Below are 19,533 nucleotides of genomic sequence, written 5' to 3' on the forward strand. Positions count from 1 at the left end.
ACTTGGCTCATTCCTAACATGGAAAAGAAATTTTGCTTAAAATTGAGCTTGAACTCATTGAAGTGGATGAATGTGGACTGGTTTTGAGGTAAAAATGTTATTGTTTGGAATTTTTAGTTGCCAATATGTTAAGCTCTAAAGCAACTTCGATATTTTAAGGAAAAAAAATCTAAAGCAAGTTTTACTGAACTTCAAAGAAAATTTATTACAATTGGGAGTGAAGTGGAAGTTGGGTTGGTCCTATATATTCTGTCCTGTATGTATGAGTGCTCAGGACTTTCTCTATTATGACTTTAATACATGTACCCACAGGGATATCTTCTCATTTGATGGATGTTCCAGTCCAAAGGGGATATGCTGGAGCTTATTTTCAAATCCAGATCTCTTCAACTTGCTCCGGTTCTGAGTGGGTGCCTTGAAAAAAACCTCTGGTTTTGTGCAGCTTGGTGGATGTTGGAATAAAAGCCCTTGGTAAAAGGGATGTAAGGTGTGTTTTGTCCCCCTGATTTATGCATTCCATTCAAAAAGATAAAGTTGTTATGTCAAGTCTGGCTGTGACACTACATGTTTAAGGATCACCAAAATTGCTGATGTCTATGTATAGTCTATTTTTGCAACCTGCATTTTAACCTACAGCTTTGCACAAGATGTATCAATGAACTCTCTTAGCTTTTCAGTCCAAAGCCAGCATACGTGGCGATACTCAGCAAGATTAAGAGTAATCAGTTAAAGCTGTGATGTCAGATATATTTTAAAGCAAATACTTCAGTGTATTTGAGTTAACTCCCAAGAAAGTGAACTCATTCAGGAATAAAAGTAGTTTTAGTTTATTTACTTAATTTCAGTACTATCAGTAATGACAGCATGTCTAGGTATAGTTCTCTTATTAAAATGCTAAGGGAGTTTTACAAGAATATTATTGTTCACCATAGGATACATGAAATAATCTCAGAACTCTCTCCTACGAGATCAGCACAGAGATATAATAGTGCCCAGAAATGTAACTTGTTGCTTTTCATGCTGCTCGACTATGGATAAAGAGAGAGCAGTGGTCTCTAGAGCACCCTCATCAGCACTACATTCATTCTCAAATATTCATTCTCCGTTTTAGGGAAAGTGTCTGGAGAAAACCAGCGTTCTTTATTTTCCTCCAGGAAAGGGAAAAATGAAAGATGCTACTTTCCTAGAATATCTGAAGGCGGGTGCCTGAGGTGTGCATGGCAGAGAGGATGACAAGCCTGTCCCAGTAAAAGATGTACTGGATTTTTATATGTTAGTTCTCTTAGCTTTTGCCTTATTAAAACTGCTTATGAACATTCCTGAACATGCGTTTGCCTTGTAAAGGTCATTTTAATCAGAAGGGTTTCTATTCCTGTAACTACTATTTATTTATTTATTTTATAATGTTCTAAAATTATTTTACCTAAAAGAGTGCATGTTCAACAGATTAGGACAATGGCATGACAACAGAGCCAACAGACCATGATACATTTTTTTTTTTGTTGAGAAAATAGCTTCGGTCTAGCTTCAAGTTATTCTTTTTACTTGTGGATAGAAACTGCAGTGTTGTTGGTCTGGTGACTGTGTGCAATATTCATTGATTAATCCATTTCATGGTATGTTGAGAGAGTGGTGCAGAGGAGTAGGGTGAGTGTTCACAGCACGGTTAGTGCAGAGGACACATCAACAAATCCCTTGTGTGAAGCACTACTGTATTCACAAGGAGAATATAGCTGAGAGTCAAGTAAGGGGATGTAAGAGCCGAGCTAGATTAGGCCCTTTCAGTTAGTACAAAAGGATTTATAGCTCATCTTGAGGTCAGAAACCTCATATGAATTCTTCAGGATTAGGCCCTTTTAAGCCAATGTGTTCAGAGAATTCTGGTGACAAAAATGTAAGTCCATTCTCAACTTGATTCCTAGTGTATCCAGATGGGATCTAGATGCCTACTCAGGCCTAATCCTGAACAATTTAGTGCAGCTTTTTCAATATAGGAAATAAATTAATTAGACTGAAAAGATCTTAAGTACTTGCATCCTTAGATCCACTTACTTAACTCTGTGAGTTTAGCAACACATTCAGTAAGACTTTCAACCTTGGGCTTCCATGCTGAGGTTAACATTTGGGTTGGGTTTTCCACATTCTAATTTCTGACACAGAATTTTGACATGGGTATAGTGCCAAATTTTTAAAAGAGCTAAGTTTACTTCCATTTTCAAGATCTTGTATGAATGATAATTATGTTCGTAAACTACAACTGGTTTAGTTTTTGGCCTCCATATGAAAGCTCCTGCCCCTGTTTGTGTTCAACAATAGTTAAGCAATGCCCAGAGACACCTCATAATGCAATGAGGTTTCCCACACTTATGCACAAATATAAGGAAATTTGCTATAGTAAACTGCAGCTAACCACAAGATTTCTCTAAATTTAGGGGTTAATAAGGAGTTTTTCTACTGTCCTGGGATAGAAGTAGGGTAGAAATGAGCTAATTTTAACTAGGGATTTTTCAGGAGTTACTCTGCCCCCTGTGTACAAAGGAACATCAGCTCTGTACACATTATATCTGATCTGTATATGCAACCTATTTACTTGGGCTACAGGAATGAGGTGCCACTTTTGGGAACTCTGTGCTGGGCTGTACTAATGAGGCTATGACAGTTATATCTTACAGCTTTACCTGCCCTGATGCGTAAACAGAGGAAGGGTGCTTCTGGCTGTAATTCCTTCCTTCGCCTGGTTGTGGCAGCTTTGCCTGAAGATGAGGAGAAACACTGGTAGGGCAGCATATGGTTCCCTGTTTTCTCTGAAGGAAAGACAACAGGCTGGATGCTTTGTTCAGCAGGTTAAATCTGACATACAGAGTATATTATTTTATTGTGTTAATTGTACCTTAGCTCTCCCAAGTATTACTGTAAATGATCCTTAATGTCCTGAAATGCAAGTCTCCTTCAAAAGTGTAATTTCCAAAGTATTTATAGTATCTCCATATACACAACAGCATTACATGAGTTTTTATATTGCCTTTGCAATATCTATTTTAATTTCTTGATTCCTAGCTAGTCCCTGATCCCCAGACCAATTTCCACCTCAGTAGCAACCCTCTAAAAAGGGCATTTCTATTCTGGAAAGGTTTTCCTCAGTAAACATCATACTGACAACAACAAAAAACCTATATGTTGACCTCGCACCAAAATAAAGGCTATCATAAGATTCTTTCTACACTGCTTGCTAGTTCAAAATTAGCCACAAGAATATTTATTTTATTTGGTAATATCAAGAATTAATTTTTCTCCAACCTTGTATAGTAATAACTGTTGTTGTGCCCTGCCAAGGTTGGTTAATTCTGCATGTTTATTCAAGCTGGGGACATTTTTCCTGTGTAACTTTGTGCTTAATACACCCCTGAGATCATACAACAATATCTCTGAAATAAAGAGGTTTAATGAACTTTTATGAGTATGTAATTTATTTGGGAACAATTTGTTTTATAATCTTTCCCATGTGGATCAGTACACATGGCACGTAAAACTTCTAGGCATCTAGCTCCCATGTGAATCTCATCTTGAAGGCATTAGGAATAAAGTTGAGTAGATTCTCATTTTTTGTCAACATAGTTCTTGCTACAAATGGCTTACATTTTCTTTGATATGCAAGGCTATCCACATTAGCTAAAAAAACCCATACATTCTTCCAGGATTTGTGTTTGCATGCTTGTGCAAAAGAGTGGAATCAAAATTTTTGCCTTATATCTGAATACTCTGACATAGTTTCAATAGATATCATGAACTCAGATCTACCAGAATCAGTCTCCTCTTAAAACATGTAGCAATTTTCTGTGTCCTTATCATGGCAGGAGGAAAATGATCCTTGAGTGCAATGGTGGCATGAAAGCATTCCCTCACACACAGCTCTTAAGGTCAGAAGAAAATGGCTGTGTTCCTTGTCCAATTGCTGCTTCTCTCTTTACCAGTCTCATCTGGTGTCTATCCTGGTTCTTCTGTATTCATCAGTAGGGTCACAAGATGATGCCAGAGCAGACTATGCTGATTTTGACCCGAAGGTTCATCTGGAAGCTATATATGATTACCATCAAATTATGAACTAAGACAGTTACCTGTGACACACGTACCTCCTGTAGCTATAGGCCAGAATCTTTAGTAGGAATTGTTCTAGTCCAGTAAATTTAGGTTTCTTGTCTAATCTCAGGAGCCTTCTAGTAAGACTTCAAGCGCTATGGATACAATGGTGTATCAATTAGTTTTAGTTTGATCCTGCAGTTCCTTCATGCACGTCTTCCATTCATGCTAATTTCATAAATAAGAGTTATGAAAATATATTGGCTAGAACTTGAGCAACAGCTATCTGCTAAAAGCCATGAGTTTGTACAAATACCCTTTTTTAACCTAAAAAGATATATATGATGTATGTTTGATGCCATACTTGAACATCTAAAATTCCTTTCTCTACATGCTTCTTCATGTAAGTTTGCTGCTGCATGTTCCTGGAGCATGAGATACTTGAACTTCTAATAAGTCTCCATGGTTCTAACAGTAATAGTTTTGAGCTGTTGTCCTACAGGTGTTCCTTTCCAGTTGTTCTGCAAGTCATGATTAACTTAATAGTGCAAAGCTACATTAATTATTAGCCCACTATCTAATTTTCCTTCAGAGTATTCCTGATAAAATCCCAGTGAGAAATTAACCTGCCATGCCCTCAAAATGTTATCTGATCTAGATAAATATGTGAGACAGAATTTACTGCTGATATTTCCAGGTTTTATAATTATTGCATTCACTGTTAGCATAGTTTGAAAAATTGCATGTTAGTAATATACTGATTCTGGAATCCAGAAATGGAGCAAATCCAGTGACCCAGTAATTTAAGTAATTCTGTGAATTTAACTAATTTCCTTCATGAGTTAATTACAATAACAGTATCCAAACTGGAGATCCACACTGCTCACTACTACTTAGTGTATCTGTAAGAAGGGGCATTGCCTGATCTAGGTTCTTTCATTTTAAACAGAATAAAATTGTTAGGGAAAAAGAAAAAGGAAATGATCCTTGTTATACTGGAAAAGGGAGGTCAGCATGAGTGTTGCGGTGATGTGTGATGTGGCTGTGGGTACCTTGGAAATCTGGGATGGGACCAAGAATGTAAGTGAGATCTCTCCATTGTCAAGCATTTCCCTATTTATAGGCTTCTCTCCATCCTATCCTTTTTTTATTTCTCCTTGCTATTGTTGATTTCAATAATATCCCCAATATGTGTCCCTGCCTGCCCAGAATGAATGGAGAAGTTTAAGTCCAAAAATCTTCAAGTCCAAAAATAAACCATATGTGGTATTTTTATCCTGGTTTCTGAGCAGGTTTATACACCAGTACAAGAAATTATTGTCCAGATATAAATATCATCAGTGTTTTTTCTGCTATTCATTCTGAACTCAATGGTAAATGGCAGTGGTTTTGCATACTCTCCTAAGAAAGTACAAAAGGCCTGCTGTTCTCTGGAGAGTCAACTTCCTTGGGTTAGCCTGTTGCAGAACGAGTAATGAACAGATGTGCTATTCATACACGTTATGTATAAGAAGTAACTGGGGATAGGCTGGGTTTTATTCTGCTAAGTACCTCGTTAAGTTGTGCCAGTCATATTCAAAAGAACAGTACTCAAGCCAGGTTCTTTGACAGGGGTGTCTTACTGAGCCTGGTTTGGAAAAAATGAATAAAATATGAACTCCCTAAAGCAATACAAACACTGGGAGAGAAAAGCTGGTTGTGAAGACAAGAATTCATTGCTACTTCAGTACCTAAGGGTCTCTAGCACTGTAATCAACCGAGAACATGGGGAAAAAAAAGAAAAAAAAAAAAGGAAATACATGTTCTGAGCCATGTTTCATCACATCTGAAATGATATAATAACCACAGTCTTTTCACTTGATTATCCTGAATGCCCACTGCTGCAACATTTTACTTGTTTTGAAAGGAATTCCTGATCTTAAGGGAAGCTGGCTGAGTTGCCTTGAGAGGCTAGTAGAAATAATAGCGAAGCAAGCATAGGAAGGAGCAGAAGCATAAAAAGAGAAGACTAAAAGGGAAATAGAATAATTTGTGGTCTAGAAGTGCAATAAGTACCGAGCTGTAGTGCGGTCCCGGTCACTGCACAGAACTCGTGAATACAGCAGGAAGATTAGTGCTGGACTGAGGCCAGGCTCTGCCGGGGTGAAATCCAGCAATTGGGGGATAGCATAAATTAATACTGGGCATAGCAGCCTAAGTTAGGCCTTTTAAATCTCGTGTTCCCTTTGCGTGAAAATGTATTAAGTTGTTGTGTATTTTTTTTCTGGCACTGTATACATAGATAAGCAATAATGATGCCTATTTCTCTTCTATATCACTGTAAAAAAACCCCAAATCTTTAAGACAGCATACCTTCCAGATCCTTTGCTCTGCCATAATATTCTTAATACATTACTATCAAAGATAATGACATGTGTGTATTCTCTCTTTGTTCTACCAATAATAGTATCCCTTATGAATATGAAGGAGCAGAGGGAATGTAATATCTTTTAAACAAAAATTGCTCTTTCAATACTATGAAAATACAAAGCTGAATGAAATGAGTCACTATTCATCTGTAAATACTTAAAGCTTGTTTTTTTTTTTGCTTTTAAATCAGTTAAAAATTGGATCAAATAAGACCTCTGAGTTAGATTGAATTGCATGTAGTTACGTGATCCCTGTCACATTAGAATGGATTTAAAAAATGTACAAAAAAGCTATTCTGCTTCTGCCATTATCAGTGTTATGTGTGTATTGTATGTGTATCCCCTCATACATCACAGTTTATTTATCTTTGCTCAAGAATATGCTTTAGCTATTAAAAAAGAAAAGAATAATATTGATCAAAAAGGCATACCAAAGTGACTGGCCTATTTCAGCTTGGCTTTCTTTAATACTCAGATACCCACTGAATTTTTTGTTTAGAAGTTGCATGAGACAATGACAAGAAAACACATCTGAATTTTGGAAGAAAGGTAAAAGCTAGATAAGCAATTTTTTTTTTTTTGACCCAAGCCCTTGAAACATCTCAAAAAGGAATTAAAAAAGTGTTCAAGTAGTGCTGATAAAAAGCAACTGTACAATTTAGAAAATGAAGTGACTGAATTCTGGAAAATGCCCCTAGAATAAGTTTTACTGAGGTAGGAATAGGTCTAGGCATTTCTAATAATGAAAAAAATATACTATGATATTGCTTCTATTTTTATGGCATTGTACATGTCCTTGTGACTAAAGGAGGATAGGGGTTTGGTCCTTGTCTTTGGTATGCTCTTGTGCCAAGTTGCAGAAGAACTTGGGTTTTGGTATTGGAAGTGAATTTGTACAATGCTTTAAACTGCATCCAGGAGCATCAACACTTTGGACTGCTCTTTTGATGACACCATTTTGTATTTTAGTGGCATTTGGGATGACATTAGGAATTTCTAGATGTCTTTCACTTTATATTGACTATGGAACTTGAAGGCTTGTGATTGTTGAAAAATTGGTTAGATATAGATTCCATTTGTGCATTTCACAGCACTTTTGGCAAGATTTTTATGAATGGTTTTGATGCCTGGCATTCAGTATGTTTTTTTGGTTGATCATTCTCCCTTATATACTCATTTGACACCTACTAAAATTAATGGGGTGAGGAGTACGAGCACTAACTGATGTAGGCAGCAGAGATGGAGAGCTAACATGGATATTCTGGCTTGTGCTGCTCAGGTTCTGAAGGGGAACAGTCACCAGGCTCTCTTGGTTTCTCTGGACCGTGGAGGAGCAGACCTACGTGATGAAAAAAAAGCCCAACCCACTTGCTGCACATGTTGAATTTGCCTCCAGTTGCAGACACTGTGAAGCAAAGTGCCTGGAGTGAGTGCTGCTCTTGTTTTGTCCTTGCTATAAGCCTATCTACAGGGCTCTAAAGTACCCAAATCCTTCTTTGCTTTTGCCATCTTAAGTAGGAGCACCTACTCTTAGTTTTTATTGAGATGGTAGAATTGTAGCTGCCACGTCAAAATACAGCCAAGCTGCATTTTCATGGTGGTCGCTTGCAGAGAGTGGAATTGGTCACAGTTTGGATTTTCAAGGTGCAGAAGGAACGGCCGACGCTGCTTGTGTTACAGGCAGAGGGCAGAGGGAGCAAAGATTTGTCATTTTGGGCAGAGGTGTTAAAACGCTACCAAATATCTTTTAATGAACTAGGATCTACTTTTCTCTTTAGGTACAGAATTAGGAGTAGAAGTTAATTTGGCTTCATTTGCAAGCCTGCTGCAGCTGGCCCGGGTGCTTTGGTCGGGAGCGGGGAGAGATGCTTTCTCGTTGGCTTCCGCTGTTGGAGGGCTTGGGGCCGGCCAGGCGGCAGGGTGGGGCTGGGGGGCAGCTTCTCCCTTTTATCTGGGAAACTTCATCTGCACTTAGTTTTGAAATTCCCCGAGCCACCTCAGCGATGGCTTTTTCTTCCTTAAAAGAAACCCCACAAAACAGAAGCCGGGGCTTGGCAGTACTGCTGTGAGCACCGAGGTTTGTCAGCCAGCCTGTGCGTTATTCGGTATTGGAGTGGTCATTGCCGTAATTAATACGAAAATAAGGGCGAGCCGGGGGTGCGGCGGCGGGGGGGTGGGGGGGGGTGTGTGTGTTGGGGGGGGCAGGTGCCGAGGCGAAGGGGCGCAGTGCGGGGCGGCGGCCGCGAGGGGCCCTCGGCGAGCCGGGAACGGCGCGGGGAACGGGAACGGGAGCGGGAGCCGGACTCGGCCCCGGCCCCGGCGGGGGGAACGGGCGTGCAGGGAGCGCGGGCGGGCGGGCGAGTGCGGGGCGGGGGGAGGGCGAGCGGGGGGCCGGCTCCGGCGAGCAACAGGGCTCGGCCACGCGGCTGCTGGCTGAAAACAAAAATGAAATAAAAGCCTTGTAGTAGAGAGCCGCTTTCTCCTCTTGGTGGGGTTTTTTAATTTTTATTTTTAATTTATTTTTGTTGTTTTGTTCGGGTTTTTGTAAGCGTTACTAAAAAGCGGCACAACAAGTGGAGGATGCGGGCGGGTGCTGGCTGAGCCGCTGCGGTTTGGAGGGGAGAAACTGGCAGAAGCGACACCCGTCCTCCCATCAGCGGAACCCGCCTGGGAACACGGATTATCTAACGGTGATTTACAAACCTCCTGCAACAGTCGAGCTTGGAAAGACCGGTGATCGCGCTTATCCATTCATCCTGTCTCACACACACACAAACACACCGCCTTCTTTTTTTTTTTTTTTAATTTTTTTTTTTTAATTTTTTTTTTTTCTTTTCCCTCCCCGTTTGGAACAAGACTCTTGCTTGCTGCCTTTTTGCAAATGCCTGGGCGAGCAGCGGCGGCTGTGTCTGCGCAGAGAGCCCCCGGCTTCAGCTGCCTCTCGGCGCTCCCGTTCCAGCCGGGAAGGAGGGAGAAGGCGAACTCGCCAACCTGTGGTGCTGGGCGGCCGCACGCACCTGCCGCTGCCCATGGGCTGGCGTAGCCCCCGCCTCGGGACCGCTGCCACCGCATCCTGACACCAGCGACAGCAGCGTCGCTACTTCTCTGCCCAGGAGCAGTAAGTATAACCGCGTTTCGGTCAGCTTTCTCCTGCATGACACGTAGGAATGATTTTTAAAACAGCGCTATTTAATACTTCATACTCACTGTTTATCATGTATTAATAAATACAGCTATAAATAAGGCTTCTGTTTCAAAGGGGGGGGGTGTTTCTGTGTGTGTGCTTGCATGTAGATGTTGTTCAGTGCACCTGCAGTTGTGTTTTTCTTGACATACCGTATCACGGAATTTTCACTTGAGTGAGCGTTGTACGTGCCTGTTTCCAGATTAAATTCAGTGAGATGTTCATTATGATAGAAACACAGTCCAGTTATAGACCAGAATGTAACGTTCCTGCATCCTATGTGTTTCTACAAATGCAACAAAAGCTCTTTGTGTAGATACGTTTATTCTGTAATATTTCATATAGATATATGTAGGTGTATCTGTCACCTATGTACTCAGAGACCTGAATGCACCGTGTATTGCGGTATATTTGTTCATGTTTATATGTGTTGGTGTTTCAGAAGCATGCATGTGTTTGTGTATGGATGCCAGTGCTGACATGGGTGGGGATTTTGTATCTCTGTCTATATATATGTGACATACCCACCCACGTCCTTACCCACAGAGTCGTTCAAAATCTCTGTGCATGTGATGTGGGTGTGTGTGTAATGTAGAAGTGTGAATAGTGTGGGTAGGGGAAGATTTGAATACTGTGGTAATAGATGACACAGTTTCATTTGATCAGTGTGACCTTTTAGGAAAACAATCCAATCTTTTCCCTTTTTGTTTTGTTTATTTTTGTGTGTTTGTGCATGTGCCTCAGGTTAAGTGCTGCTTCTGCATGACCATAACCAAAGGGTGACCCATCCACTCCCTTATGTCCTATGGGGACCTCAGAGCCAGTTTCTCAGTCTTCATCTCCTCCTCCTCCTCCTCTTACCACTGCTGCTGACGCCCTGGGTGCTGCTCCCAGGTTTGAAACATTGTTGACAGGCTGAAGAGAGGATTTGCAAAGACCTCCTCACTGTGTAAATAAAGTGTTGGCTGGAATTAACTTCAACTCCCCAAGTAATGATATTAAACAATAATAAGATTGCTAGCCCAAAGCATTACCGGGAACAAATTATGAGGAAAGAGACGATTTGCATTTGGTTGCAATGATGAACTAAAACCATCTGTGGAGAGCAGGTACCCTTTGATTTGCATATTTTTTTCCTCGTGAATGCAGTCTGTGTAGCTTGCAAGGTAGTCATGATTCTGTTCGGATCTGCGTTAGCCACGGGAGATAAATGAAAATAAAGGGGCTTAGTGGATGAAAGAACAAGGCCTCAGCTGTTCCCTGGTTCAATTTGAGAGTTTCATCTTTTTTTTTATTAGCAAAACAGTAGTTTGTGTCAAACATTCCGGACAATAAGAAAATGCAGATCCGTGGTTTTCCAAAACATAGGTTCAGTGTTGTCACTGTGTTGCCCTGCTCTGCATCCAAGGGACTGTCCTCCAAATGCAAATGGCTTTGAACTTTCTGTAGTGAAAGTTAAGGTTACGCTGTAAATAAAACCTTTTTGCATTTAGCGATAAAAAAGAAAGCAGTTGCAAAATGGAGGTCGCAATGGTGAGTGCAGATAGCTCTGGGTGCAACAGCCACATGCCCTATGGATATGCGGTCCAAGCTCGGGCCCGAGAGAGAGAGCGGCTGGCACAGTCGAGAGCCGCAGCAGCTGCGGCCGTAGCAGCAGCAACAGCAGCAGTAGAAGGTGGGGCAACAGGTGGAGGTGGACCGTATCACCACTACCATCAGGAACAGAGTAGAGGTGCATCCTCCTCTCATGGTGGGAACGCGTCACGCAGCAGCATGCCCCACCGCCAGAGTGGTAAGAGGCGGAAGAAGGGGAAAAAGAAGAGCCACCACTTGGGAAGCAGGGAGTGTGGGGCCTCCTTCCCCTGTTCTGAGCTACTGCCTCTCAGTGGTTCTGAAGAGCGAATACTGAAGGACCTGAGTGAGGAGGAAGAGGAGGATGAAGACGAGGATGAAGATGATGAGGAAGAAGGAAAGCTCTACTACACTGATGACTATGGGGAGGATGAGTTTTCATACTCGGACCAGCCACCTGATGATGGTGGAGGCCCTGGGGGTTACAGCTCTGTTCGCTACAGTGAGTACGAGTGTTGTGAGCGTGTAGTAATCAACGTGTCAGGACTGCGGTTTGAGACCCAACTGAAGACATTAGCTCAGTTCCCGGAGACGTTGTTGGGTGATCCAGCGAAGCGAGGCAGATACTTTGACCCTCTCAGGAATGAATACTTCTTTGATAGGAACCGGCCCAGCTTTGATGCCATCCTCTACTATTACCAGAGTGGTGGTCGGCTGAAGAGACCAGTCAATGTACCCTTTGACATCTTCACTGAGGAGGTGAAATTCTACCAACTTGGGGAGGAGGCCATGCTCAAGTTTAGGGAGGATGAGGGGTTTGTCAAAGAGGAAGAGGACAAAGCTTTGCCGGAGAATGAATTTAAGAAGCAGGTTTGGCTGCTGTTTGAGTACCCGGAGAGCTCCAGTCCAGCCAGAGGCATCGCCATTGTCTCTGTCTTGGTCATCTTGATCTCCATTGTCATCTTTTGTTTGGAGACTTTGCCAGAGTTCAGAGATGACAAAGAATTCGTAATGTCCCTGAGCTTAGGGAAGGGTCTTTCCAATGAGTCACTTCACCTGGATGCTGTGGAGCACACCATCTTCAATGACCCTTTTTTCATTGTAGAGACAGTATGCATCATTTGGTTCTCCTTTGAGTTTACAGTGCGCTGCTTTGCATGTCCAAGCAAAGCACACTTCTTCAAGAACATCATGAACATCATAGACATTGTCTCCATCTTGCCTTACTTCATTACTCTGGGCACTGACTTGGCACAGGAGCAGGGCAGTAACGGTCAGCAGGCCATGTCTTTTGCCATCCTGAGGATCATCCGTCTGGTCAGGGTGTTTCGCATCTTCAAGCTCTCCAGGCACTCCAAGGGTTTGCAGATCCTGGGTCATACGCTCAGGGCCAGCATGAGGGAACTCGGCCTCCTCATCTTTTTTCTTTTTATTGGAGTCATTTTGTTTTCCAGTGCTGTTTACTTCGCAGAAGCTGATGAGCCTGCCACCCATTTTCAAAGCATCCCAGATGCCTTTTGGTGGGCTGTAGTGACCATGACTACAGTTGGTTATGGGGATATGAAACCCATAACTGTGGGTGGGAAAATAGTTGGGTCCCTGTGTGCCATTGCGGGAGTGTTAACCATTGCTTTACCAGTGCCAGTGATTGTCTCCAATTTTAACTATTTCTACCACAGAGAGACCGAGAATGAAGAACAAACGCAGCTGATGCAAAATGCAGTCAGTTGCCCTTACCTCCCAACAAATTTACTGAAGAAATTTAGAAGCGCTTCGTCTTCATCCACAGAGGATAAATCAGAGTATTTGGAGATGGAAGAAGGAGTTAAAGAATCTCTTTGTGTAAATGAGAAAAAAAGTCAGGACACGGGGAATAGCAGTGAGTCAGAGAAGAAAAACTGTGTAAATTCAAATTCTGTGGAAACCGATGTGTAATTTTGAATGTTTCCAAATATATTTATGCATTAAAGAGTGCGGTGAAAATAACAAAATATGCAAACAAGAGTCCACAGCATACAGTAGTATGCCATTTAATGGTTAAATAGAAATAAAAAGCATTGCTAAACTTGTATTACAGATCAAGTAAGTGGTATAACTCGAGGAAGGCATTGCTAGATCTGATACCATTTCAGACTTTATATTTTTGTTAGAATGCAAGTGTTTTGCACATGAGGCTGAAAAATTTATTAAGACCAAGTCAATTTTAAAGTGGGTGCATGAACTGTCGACATCACTAGTAACAGCTTTGTGGTTAAAGTTGGCATTCAGAGGTATTTACTATGTAAGAAGCAATGAAGTTTGGTAGTCATTTATCTATTTATCAGTGCTTTAATAGCAGCTACCATAAATCATTGGATACCATAGTCATTGTTTTTCAAATGGTAAATTTATTGTAAAAAGATATTCTATGGAAGACAGATCTAATTTTTTTTTTCTTGAAATCTATAATGCTTGTTTTTAACTGGAAATTTACTTTGAAAAGGCTGCTGACCCTCCAGAAATTGTTTATTTTTATAACTCTCTTTGGAGGCATTGCAGCATTTGTTGTCTAATAACGAAAGAAATTAAGTAAGGGAATCACTTAACCTGGTCTGACTGCAAAGGCAAAATGACTGGAATGCTTTTTTGCACTACTTTATATGCTGGAGATATATTGAAAGAGACTTCATACTGTGAATGTTTACTAATGTAATAGTTCAATGACAATCATTGGAAGAGTGAATTCTGCATCATATTTTATTGTTTCTTTTTTCTTTATGTGATGCTGATGGCGAAACAGCTAACATTACATTAATTCCGTCCTCTTTTTAATTATGAATATCTGTGATCTGGAAAAGGATTGTGAAGTAAAATTTTATAATCAAAGTTATTTGAAATCAGTGTTTTCTACTGATGCCCTCAAGAAATACCAACCTAATTTATATATTTTTCCTGGTTAATTTAACATTCAGAGTCTATGATTAGTACATGCATTTTGTCAGTATTGAAGAAATTCAATGTATGGGAGGAGAAGGTAGAAGTAATGAGATATTTGGTTGTTACAGTACTGACAATTGAGAATTGCTAACTTTTAACATGCTATTATTGGTGCTGCATTTTCCCTTAATTACAGCTTTCACCCATGCGTATTTGAAGCAACATTTAAGATCCAAAATAGGCATTCTGGAATTCAAAATGAACATGTTTGGTCCCATGCAGTCCTTGAGAAAACATTCCATGATTTCTTTTCACTGATTCTTAGGCCAGCTGTATTTTACTGTGTGTCAAAAACTTCCATTGCCCTTCCTAGGAGATTAAGGTAGGTAAAGATTATCTGGCCTACAGTACATTCCAAACTCCAGAATGAGATAGGTAAGCTATTGCTGCATGTAACATAAATAAGAGATTCCGAACAGGCATTTTTTGCAGACTTATAATTACCTAGGGAAGGCACAATTAAACTGGAATGGTTTTTGAAGAGGCACTGTGGAACGTTCCAGATCACAAAACTTGAATCAAATTGGCATATGCACTTTAAGGGCTGGGACGGGCCATTATGAGAGAAAAAGGGGCTCACTAAGACTACTGAATTACAGTAGTTTTGCAATATTCATTTAAGGCGGAGTGGAGGATTTTTGTGGGGAAAGAACGAGTTGGTGACTGACTTACAGTTCTGGAGCTGAAAAGCGATGACAAAAGCCGTCCAAATTGGGCACCTGCGACACGATGCGTAATCTATCAGATGAGCCTTGTTTGCTGTATGCAGCGTCCAGGGGTACTGAGCAGAGCCATAGACGTAGGGTTTTCTTTAATGACTGGATTTTGCCTTCGTTGGTTTTCCATGAATCGCCTCTTTGAAAGATTTCTCTGCTTGTCCTCTTTTGCATTGCAGAAGAACTAATAAAAAACAAGACACACACAAAAGGCTGCGTTGTGCTGAGCCCTGGTTCAAAACTTGTGCGGAAATGTCCGATTCCTAATTTGAAATCATAGAGCAAGTTTTACTGTGTTTTTGATGTGAAGCCTTAAACAAAGCTCCTTTTTGGTGTGGAGGTATTAATTCCAGCTGTGTTTTGAATGAAACAACTCAGTAGATGTATGCATAGGTTTTTACCAGAACTTAATATCGCATTTTGTTGTAGCTCACCTGAGTTAAACGTACTCAATACTATTTTTTTTTTCTACAGGTGCAATATCAGCAGTGAGGATGAGTATTTTGTAAAATCTGGCAAAAATCCGTAACTGAAACTGTTTCTTTAACAACTAGCGGTTAATGATGTGAAGAACGTAAGGGTTCTCTTGTAAGCTGGCTTGCTACTAGATCTGTGTAATACCAGGGACCAAGGCAAGAATCTAAAAGTAAAATACTAGCTAGGTAAATAAAGAACTTTGAGTAAATTAGTAGTACAGGTTTGCAGTATTGACCGGCTGAAAGGAAAGATGGTTTATAAGAGGTGGAATTTTAGATCTCTAATGGAAAAAAAGGAAGAAAACCCTTTGAATAGCTATTAGTATATGTTCACACTGCGGATGTGGAGCTCAGCATGAGGTAACAGCTTAAGTCGTTACCCAGCTTCTTCAGCAAGTCGTTCAGCTGTTCTGCTACCAGTACAAAACCTTTTAATTTAAAACAAGCGTGGCGATGCCTATGTTATGCTGTGATCATAGCAGCACCTCACCCTCTGAAGGAAGAGGTCTCACTGTTGCACCTCATAGCAGTTGGCAGAGCAGCGGTCTGGCTGTGTCAGCGCTGCGTTCTGCAGTAGTGGGGAGACGTGTCCTATGGTATCAGGGGAGCCTGCTCTGCCTCCTGCGATCTGTAAACCTTAGTCATGATAGATAAGAACTGCAGTATCTTAACCTTAGATTGTGCTATCAGTTTGGCAGACCATTCTGAACCACAGGAAGAACTGGGCATTCTGGAATGGAAGCAAATATGTTTAGTTGGGCTGGCTTAGATTTTGATTATTCCACTACGCATTAGTCCAGCCAGTTACAACGCAGCTTGGAAATGCCAAAGTCCTACCCTTAACATGCTAAACCCCAAAGATCCCAAGTGCTTAACAAGAAGCAGAAATTTCCACTAAGTATTACTTTGGTTGCAATTGTGTGCCAGAGAAGCCCCCTATTTGAGCTGTTATGGCTCCAAATTACTACTACTGCTTCTGTCAGAGCTTTCCCAGTGTTACTGGATACTGACAACTCTCAGAAAAATAAATTTATTGTCACTTGGGCATTTTACATTTTAAATTATAGTGGCGAAATGCATTCCTGATGTAACTGACGTGAATGGAGTTACACCAGGGATCATTTTAGTTCTACTAATGTAGTTCAAATGATTTCACATTGACATACGTTTCAGCTAAAAATAATGCAAAATGAGTTATTTTGATATTTGAGGTTCACTTACAGTGGTGAAAAAAGCATATACTGCTTGTATACTGCTTACTTGTGCTGATAGGCAAGAATGTCTTCAAAGGCAAAGCTGTTTTTCAGCTATTGAATGGATGGGTCCCAAAGATGCTATCATTTGTTACTGGGAAGCTGGGAAATAATTAATGAAGTTCTGATTAGGACTGACATCTAGAAAGGTGTTAAAGAGCCATGTGTAATACTTTTTAAACTTTTGACTGAGACAATCAGGTTTTTTTTTGCTGTGTTTTCAGTAGCTACTGTCACTGTTGGAAGTGTTGCGGATGTTGGTATTAGGTAAATGTACTCAGCCATAGGAAATATCTAGAAATTTGTGTCTTGTATGTATTATAAGATATCTTAGCTCTGTTACTGTCATTTTATGATAATGGTTGAAATACTTGAGAAAGTGACTAAAAAAATGACTAATTTTTTACCTAGTTTTAATCCAGTTCTGCTTTGTGTTTTATAAATAGGAGGAAAAAAAATCCTCTAGCCTGATGTGAACTTCTTTTGTGAAAAAATGCTGGGGTGATGCTCTTGACTTACTCTGTTTGCCAAAGATGAGAGGTGATCTATGTGGGGTGTATATAAATTCTGAATGTAGAATATGGACTAGTTGTTGAAAAGGATATTGGACCCAGAATGTCATAATTTCAAACAAAGCCAGAGTGGTTTTTCCAATATTTATGCACGCAGATGGGAAACTGCACATATTTGAGAAGCAGAGTTTTCTGACAGAGGAGTTTTCATGCGACCATCCATGCCTGCGGACTCAAAGGCGCTGGAGAATTCCAAAGTCCCTGTCAGACCAAACACTAAGGCTTGTTAAGTTCTGAGGATCACAAAGCAAAACTCCACCTCTTTCCTAAGGCTTGGTTCTTCACAGAGCCTTTGGCCACCCTCATCACATCTCTAGCCGACTGGCAGTCTGAGGGAGGAACAATCATAAGCTATGAAAATAAAAAGGGGAAGGAGAACTTCTTTGTTCTCTATCCCTTCCAAATTGTGTGGATTAAAAGCCTTAAACAAAAGTTTGCAATATATTGCAATGCCTTTCTTCATCTTCCTCTTCCCCTTGAGTCATGGCCATCTGCAAGCTCTCAGCTTTCTCTGAAAACCCAGTGTTTGGTGCAGTGCTGTGAGCATTCTCTAGATTCTTCTTCTGTGATGAGCACTTAGTTTATGTGCCTTTCAGAGGTAAATGAGTCCAAGGAAATTCAGGAACTAAGTCCAGAATCACAGAAAACTTCACGTATTCAACATGCTATGAGCAACGTTAAGAGTTTTTTGTTATTATTTTTCAGTAACTACTGTTAAAAATGTTAATTAGAGAGGTATCTTGAACCATCCTGTTTCTAATGACTGGTATTTCCCATTGTAAAGAATTAAAAGCTTTTTCCCATTTGGAACTGATTTTTTATAAACGGGCAGTTTATGTCCTGCAACCGCATGCTGCTGGTTGTATGTCTGTGTACTGGTTTGTATGTCCGTGCTACACAGCCCTTAGAGGAAGGAAGGGCTACAGCAGAAATCCTACTTTTGGTGAACTGGAAGAGCTGCCTGGTGATGCCATTTGCAGCTTGCAGCTTCAGCAGAAGCAACTGCTGAGCTCAAACAGAGAAATGTGCTGTTGCGTGGCTCCAAGCCTGCGTGCTGTCTGTTCACGTGCTGTGCAAGGAGAAATGCTGAGGGTAAATTTCTTAAGCTGATGCGGCTACAATCAGAGACTGTATTTTTTCACATTGATAATGAGTTTCACACGCTTGGGGAAAATGCATTTAAATCCCAGGATTAAGAATAACTTGACGGGGATTACTCTGCTTCTGCAGTAACCCACGGTGTTTCAGATTGTGGAGAAGCTTTGCTTTGTTCTTTCTGAAAGTTCAGGCACCTCTAGATTTATAGATAGTGGTCTTGCCTGAAATCACTTAAGGTGGGTCGTGTTTCTGTTTTACTAGATGTTATTACCCAAATAAATATTTATTAATAGAAACATGCTCAAAATTGTATTGTCCCCACCCCATACAGACAAGCAGGCTCTCCGTGCTAAAAAACAATTTAAAAAAAATGTTTAAATATATACGTTATCTTGTAAATATATATAATATATATACATTCCTACATAGAAATAGGCATCAAGCAGGACATTACATTCTGCAGGATTAAGATCCCTCTTTATAAGGTTATGAAAATCTGCAGCATTTTGCAGAACCCGATCCTGAAAAATCAGAAACAGAGACTTGTAGGAATCTTAAGTTTTGGAGCTTGGTCTCATCTCTGTTCATACCACTAACTAATATTGAGCTATCTAAAAGTAGCCTTTCGTGCTTGGGTATTTGAGCCAGTTCCAAACAAATTTGCTCAGGACCTTGAGCAGCCTGGCCTGGAATACTAACATACAAGGATATTTGTGTGGATCACTATGAAATGTAGCTCTAATATTTTCTGTTCTGAAATAACACAAATCCTTTTGAATGCCATTGTATTGTGCTACAAGAGATATTTTTTCCACACCTGTTCAGCAGCTATGGTAAATTAACATAATGTTCGTGGATTTGTGAAATATTTTCTCGAAGTGATTTTTTTTTTTCCCTTAAAGGGATGGAATTAAAATTAAAAAGAACAGCCATGGGTCTTTAGGGTGTTTTATTTTTTGTTTTGCAAACCAAAACAAAAGGACGTTTGCTTGCTTCACATTCTTCTTGATTTAATACAAGCATAGAAGAGGTGTTTGTTTATTTTTTTTTTAAAGTGCAGTACAGTACAACACCCACCACCACGACCCCCTTTAGATTAATTTTCATTTTAATTTGGATTCACTTTTTGTTTTGTTACTGTTGAGAATGTTGCAGACAGCAAGGTTTGGTACTTTAATTCTAATACAATGACACTGAGAAG

The 19,533-nt window shown here is 40.4% G+C and overlaps 1 protein-coding gene across 1 annotated transcript; it reads left to right on the top strand.

Moving 5' to 3' along the window:
* The first annotated feature begins 10,488 nt into the window (after positions 1–10,488).
* KCNA4 (potassium voltage-gated channel subfamily A member 4) lies at positions 10,489–14,100 on the top strand. Its single transcript, XM_010127625.2, has one exon. The coding sequence runs from the start codon at positions 11,188–11,190 to the stop codon at positions 13,174–13,176; it is 1,989 nt and encodes a 662-aa protein (XP_010125927.2). The 5' UTR covers positions 10,489–11,187; the 3' UTR covers positions 13,177–14,100.
* Positions 14,101–19,533: the final 5,433 nt, after the last annotated feature.

The sequence above is a fragment of the Chlamydotis macqueenii genome, chromosome 5 (assembly GCF_036417535.1).
Source record: "Chlamydotis macqueenii isolate bChlMac1 chromosome 5, bChlMac1.mat, whole genome shotgun sequence".
In the NCBI taxonomy this organism is placed as follows: domain Eukaryota; kingdom Metazoa; phylum Chordata; class Aves; order Otidiformes; family Otididae; genus Chlamydotis; species Chlamydotis macqueenii.

Coding starts and splice junctions, on each gene's coding strand:
- KCNA4 (XM_010127625.2), top strand. CDS start 11,188: ATGGAGGTCGCAATGGTGAGTGCAGATAGCTCTGGGTGCAACAGCCAC.